Here is a 5,574-nt window from a genome sequence, read left to right as displayed (position 1 = left end):
ATGTCCCCCACAATATAGTTCAACATCATCCATTTAAAATTTGTGGGCAAGAAGATGTGCGGGGAGGAGAGAGAAATTTCCTTTTTGTTGCTTATGTGCCATATGTCAAACGAGTATTTGGCTGTGAGCAAAAAATCACTCCAAACCCTCTTTGCTATTAATTATATATTACCATATTTTAATTTCGATTAGTGGTCCAATTAGATGCTAATTCAAATCTCTGGCACAACTAATATATCTTCGTATATGGATGTGAGAACCACTTCTAATATAAGATACATATTATAATGTACATAATCATCCAATAAGTAGACTTTTTTGGTAAACGTGTCATCATCATCTTCTTCTTCATTCTGAACCATTAATGTGGTGTTGATCTTGTAACAACATTGTAAGAATCATAGTCCTACAAACATCATATATTAATAAAGGCCATTGCAATCACGTGCAAAGGTAAGTGAGGGAGAAGAAGGAAGGCATAGAATAATAACGTTGACTTTGATTAATGTATTTTAGTGTGTTCGAAGCATTTATCATGATCATTTGGGGAGGAGTGTCTTTTAAGTTAATAGTCTTTGACTAGTTGGAGCATTAATATTTGAATAAATTAACATTGTTAGTCTGTAAGATTCACGCCTTTTACGCTGTGTTTGGATTGAGAGAAATGAAAAGAAGAGAAGAGAAGAGAAAATAAATGAGTTTCTCTTATTTTCTCTTGTTTTGATTATTAAGTGGGGAGAGAAGAGAAAAGAATTGAAGAGAAAAAACGTTGAGTTTTCTTTCTCTCAAAGAGTGGAGAGATCTAGAGAGAAATGGAGAGAAACCCTTTTAAAATATTTTATAATTTCAACTCTGCCCCTAAATCTCTTTTAAGACATTTTAAAATTTCAAAATTGTCCTAATTTCTCTCTTGTCATCCCAAACATGGTGGAGAGAAACTGAGTTTCTCTTCTCTCCACTTCTCTTAACCCAAACAAAGTGTTTAAGTAAATCAAGTTGAGTTTACGCAGTGACTCATGAGATCCAAATTGACTCACTGTGTTGTCTCAGCCACTCACATAAAATGCTATCGGAAAATAGAGAAACTGTGAAAAATATTTTAAAAGAGAAATATGTTCGGCAATTTTTTCAAAGAAAATGATATGAGTCAAATTTCCAATTGGATTGACAGTTGGCTCAAATAAATTTTAGAGCCGAATCAACGAGTCAATTAGACTCAACGAGTTTTAAAACTAATGATTTAATCATGGTGGATTCATGAAAGATTTTATTGGGCTTTTGGCAAACCTAGGAAGGTGAATTACATTCATGTCTCCCTCTCCCCCAAGTACTAAAGAGATGATTTTAAAACAATGGCTGCTTACCTGGATTTTTAATAAATTATCTTTCCAAAAATGTGGTTAGAATACTATAAAAGAAAACATTGATTGTGAATATTGCATTGTTCTGTAGAGACAGAGAATCCCATTTCCTTTCTTGAGAGAAAGAAAGTGAGGTGTTAGTAGGATTTTGAAAATGAGGACTAATTCCCCTCTCTTGCTGCTTTTCATGGTAGTTTTCCTAGTTTTCGGGCTTTGTCATGGAGGCAGTTTGAGGAAGAATTTCTACAAGGATAGCTGCCCTCTTGCCGAAACAATTATTAGCAATATCACTCTTAGCCATGTCTCTAACAATTCTGCATTGCCCGCGAAGCTCCTGAGGATGCATTTCCACGATTGCTTTGTTAGGGTACTAAAGAAAAAAAAAATTTATTTCAACTATTTAAATTCTCTTTATTACATAAGTTTACATAGTAATTATTACTGAAAGAGGAGATGTCCGAGACTAAAATTTCTTTCTCAAAGATAGTGAGTCGCTCTTATCTTATGTTTGTATGTACATATGTATGTTTGTTTGTGCATATGTATGTGCATTTAGGTGCCAATGCATATATAGAATGCATGAATTTTCAAATCTGCATTAATTTTGTGTCAAGTGATCCAGCTGTTATATATGATGTCCATGTGGTTGTTTCATCTGTTGCAGGGTTGCGATGGGTCGGTGTTACTGAACTCTACTGCAAATAGCACAGCTGAAAGGGATGCAATTCCAAATTTATCTTTGTCAGGTTTTGATGTTATTGAGGAAGTGAAGGCTAAGCTTGAGAATACCTGCCCGGGAGTCGTTTCTTGTGCTGATATCCTTGCTTTGGCTGCTAGGGACTCAGTTTCCTTGCAAGTAAGTTTAATGAAGACTAGTTGAGTAGATTAAATGATCAAGATATTCTGAAATCATAATATAATTTATGTAGAGTACCTGGATGATTTCATTGAACCCATTTATACGGGTATACAAGAGTAATGATTTCCTGACGCCCCCTTTGACACACGCCCCATCTCAGAACTGTAGATAATTTGCATCGGGATATGTATAACCATAAATCTTTTCTTATTTATCCCAAGGCAAATGTTCTACAGTTCTATGATGCGGGCGTATGTTAGAGGGGTCGTTATATTATCAAGACTCAGGTATACAATTTTATTCTCTGCATCAAATATGAGACATGTTGGCTCATGGCTCATTACCTGATCGAAAGTTCCTATTCATCCAAGTGAAAGAATTAAGCTTGATCTTGGTTAGGATGGCAAGAGTGGAACTTATAAGACTTACAATCTCGTCTCAAGGAAATGAGACAATCTCAATAAAATATTTGAAGATAATTTGAAATATTCGATGTTTAGTTCTAATCTCGACTTAAACCATAATATTCTTACAAACATTTTGAAATGGAATGAACTTTATCAAATGAATATAACAATGTGTACTCACATTATATGTTTACAGTTCAAGAAACCCTTATGGAAAGTGCTTACTGGTAGAAGAGACGGCAATGTGTCGCTGGCCTCAGAGGCTTTAACCAACATTCCTGCTCCTTTCTTAAACTTCACAGCCCTCAAGCAAAGATTTTCAAGCAAAGGCCTCACTGTCCATGATCTTGTGGTCTTATCAGGTATGTATGGTTTGGTCACATATATCTAGACATTAACACTGAGAGTGCTCGTCAAATAATTCATCTGAGGGTGATAATTCAACCTAAGGGACATTAACTAACAAGTTGTTATACGAAGGTCCAATGTTCCTCACCTTCCCATTTATAGACATTTTTTTTATATCAGGGGTGGGGTGATGAGGGTGGTTCCATTGCAGAAATAAATGATTAAAAGCATAACAAGATAACGTGTCCCACATCAGGAGTGGGTCACCTCAATCCAATCTAGATCAGGTCTGGGTCCCATCTATTGAAAGTTGAAAGAATTGTAGGATCCCAATTGATGACCCCACATATGAGTATTTAGACGAGAGTTTTTACTTACAGAAAAGTCAATTCGGAATTTCATAGAATCTTGAATAATCAATTGCAAGAAGCCTAATGAGAGTAATTTTATAATTTGGGAATGCCCTCAACACACGTGGATTTGTGTGATTGATAGATCTAGGATTCTGTGAAATCTCAGATTGACTTTTCTATGAGAAATACTTTTTTTGTATCTTCACTCATATTTAGTACGAATTGGGTCTAGATCCGGTTGTAATCATTTTAGGATCTATACTGATCCAAATCCAACCAGATTTATTTATTACTTATGCATATGGGCATCATGGAACATGACCAACGACCCAAGAGATGGGCCAATAACCAAATATTTTTTTTCCCTATGTATTGTAATCTAGGGATAATCTAGGGGTATACCTCTATCATAATTTGATACACTTCTAAAACTATGATCCCAAACAATACTCTATATTGAAAGAAAATAGTATTTTTTTGTTTTGTTTTGTGTAGGTGCACATACAATTGGAATTGGACACTGCAACTTCTTTGCCAATAGGCTCTACAACTTCACAGGGAAAGGAGACGCTGATCCTTCTCTAAATTCAACCTATGCCGCTCTCTTAAGAACAAAATGCACTAACCCTTCAGACACCACAACCATAGTACCAATGGATCCTTCGACCCCTCTATCATTCGATACCAACTACTATGTGAACCTAAAGCAAAATATGGGTCTCTTCCAATCTGATGCTACACTTCTTACAAATAAAGGAGCGACCAAGATCGTGACTGAGTTGTTGGACTCGGATGATTTCTTCACTGAGTTTAGCCAGTCAATGAAGAGAATGGGTGCAATTGGAGTCCTTACAGGAAATGCTGGAGAGATTAGGAACAAGTGTAGTGTTATCAACTCTTAAGGGGCTGTTTGTTAAACTGAGCAAATAAGTGCTGAAAGATAATAATTGTTGAAACTATATAAGCTCTGAGAATGTTGTTTGTTTACCTGTTTGAATTGTGCTGAATTGATTCAAATTAAGCATTGTAATCACAAAATATTGTTTGTTAGTTACTGCTAAAAATTGATAATTCTAGATCACAATATATTCTATTTGACTGTTTTAATTGCTAATTCACACTACACATAATAAAAAGAGTATAAATGTAAAAGATAATATGTTTTGATATTTTAAATTACGTATACAATTCATTGTATCCAAATTTTAAATTACAAGATAATAACTTTTTCATCCAAATTTAAATTTGTTCATACAACACACACGATCTTCTCTTTTGTAGTAATAGTTGGAGCATCCCATCATCTTATTTCAAAGATGAAAGAACTTTAGAGTAGGTTTTATACCTACGAATTAACCACTTTTAGATATAATATTTTGTTAATTTTAGAGTCTTTTAGTTGTTTTTATTTAAGTTTAGCTAGTTTTATACTTTTTATGTGATTATATGTTTTTATTTGATTTTTATGCTTATTTTACAGATTAAGAACAATATGGAACATTGGGATAAGTGCATACGTTTAGGAGAAATTCTGACTCCAAATTGGTTCACTCTCGGAAGAAGGAAGCTAAGCATACAAGCTAAAAAGTATTCAACCCGCAGCATGATATATTGGGAGGCCACGGCGGGAATTCAAGAATGGCATAACAGAAATATAAAAGTACAAGCCGCGGCATGATATATTGGGAGGCCATGGCCTGCTTACGTTTCCAGCTTTACACGTTAATTTGTGGTGATCGAATTAGAGACGGATTTTGGGACTCTTAAACCCTAATGACTCTATATCTATAAATAGGAAAGTTTAACCCTTAGTTGGGGACAGAAGTTTTGGGATTTTTCTTGGAGGCAGAAGATTGAAAAGGAGGACGGGAATTGGAGATCGGCTCTTGAGTTTTATCTTCTTTAACTTTAACTCTTCTCTTAATTTTGTAATCTAAGAATGACTAAATACTTTTGTGATTTTGTTTTCTTTTCAATGAAGAACTAATTTCTATTCTAGGGTTATAATGGAACCCATTCATGATATTTGATTAGTTTTCTTTCTTTCTTCTATGATCCCACATGTGATTGTTTTTTCTATCCAATGTTTAATGCGATTTGATTAACTGATCATTGATTGAATTGATTTGGTGAACCCTAATAATATCGGCAGAGTTATTTTGTGTTCATGACCTAGATAGATTAACATATGCTAATTTGAGATAGGAATATACTCAGGTTGCATGTGCATTCCTTATGAGAACTTA

At 34.5% G+C, this 5,574-nt stretch overlaps 1 protein-coding gene across 1 annotated transcript; it reads left to right on the top strand.

Moving 5' to 3' along the window:
- The first annotated feature begins 1,515 nt into the window (after positions 1–1,515).
- On the top strand, positions 1,516–4,230 carry LOC147383487 (peroxidase 3-like). Its single transcript, XM_086428316.1, has 4 exons — positions 1,516–1,728; positions 2,026–2,217; positions 2,824–2,989; positions 3,824–4,230. Exons 1-4 carry the CDS (start codon positions 1,516–1,518, stop codon positions 4,228–4,230), a joined length of 978 nt encoding a protein of 325 aa, XP_086284442.1.
- The last annotated feature ends 1,344 nt before the right edge of the window (positions 4,231–5,574 follow it).

Source organism: Akebia trifoliata, chromosome 16 (genome assembly GCF_017979445.1).
Source record: "Akebia trifoliata isolate Shusen 1 chromosome 16, ASM1797944v1, whole genome shotgun sequence".
In the NCBI taxonomy this organism is placed as follows: Eukaryota; Viridiplantae; Streptophyta; class Magnoliopsida; order Ranunculales; family Lardizabalaceae; genus Akebia; species Akebia trifoliata.
The sequence above is the reverse complement of the archived record's forward strand: the minus strand, read 5'-3'. Positions and strand labels throughout refer to the sequence as shown.

Excerpts from the sequence above, each read along its gene's own strand:
- LOC147383487 (XM_086428316.1), top strand. The coding sequence starts at position 1,516 with ATGAGGACTAATTCCCCTCTCTTGCTGCTTTTCATGGTAGTTTTCCTA. Across the intron at positions 1,729-2,025 it reads TCCACGATTGCTTTGTTAGG|GGTTGCGATGGGTCGGTGTT; the intron begins GTACTAAAGAAA and ends CATCTGTTGCAG. Across the intron at positions 2,218-2,823 it reads GGGACTCAGTTTCCTTGCAA|TTCAAGAAACCCTTATGGAA; the intron begins GTAAGTTTAATG and ends ATATGTTTACAG.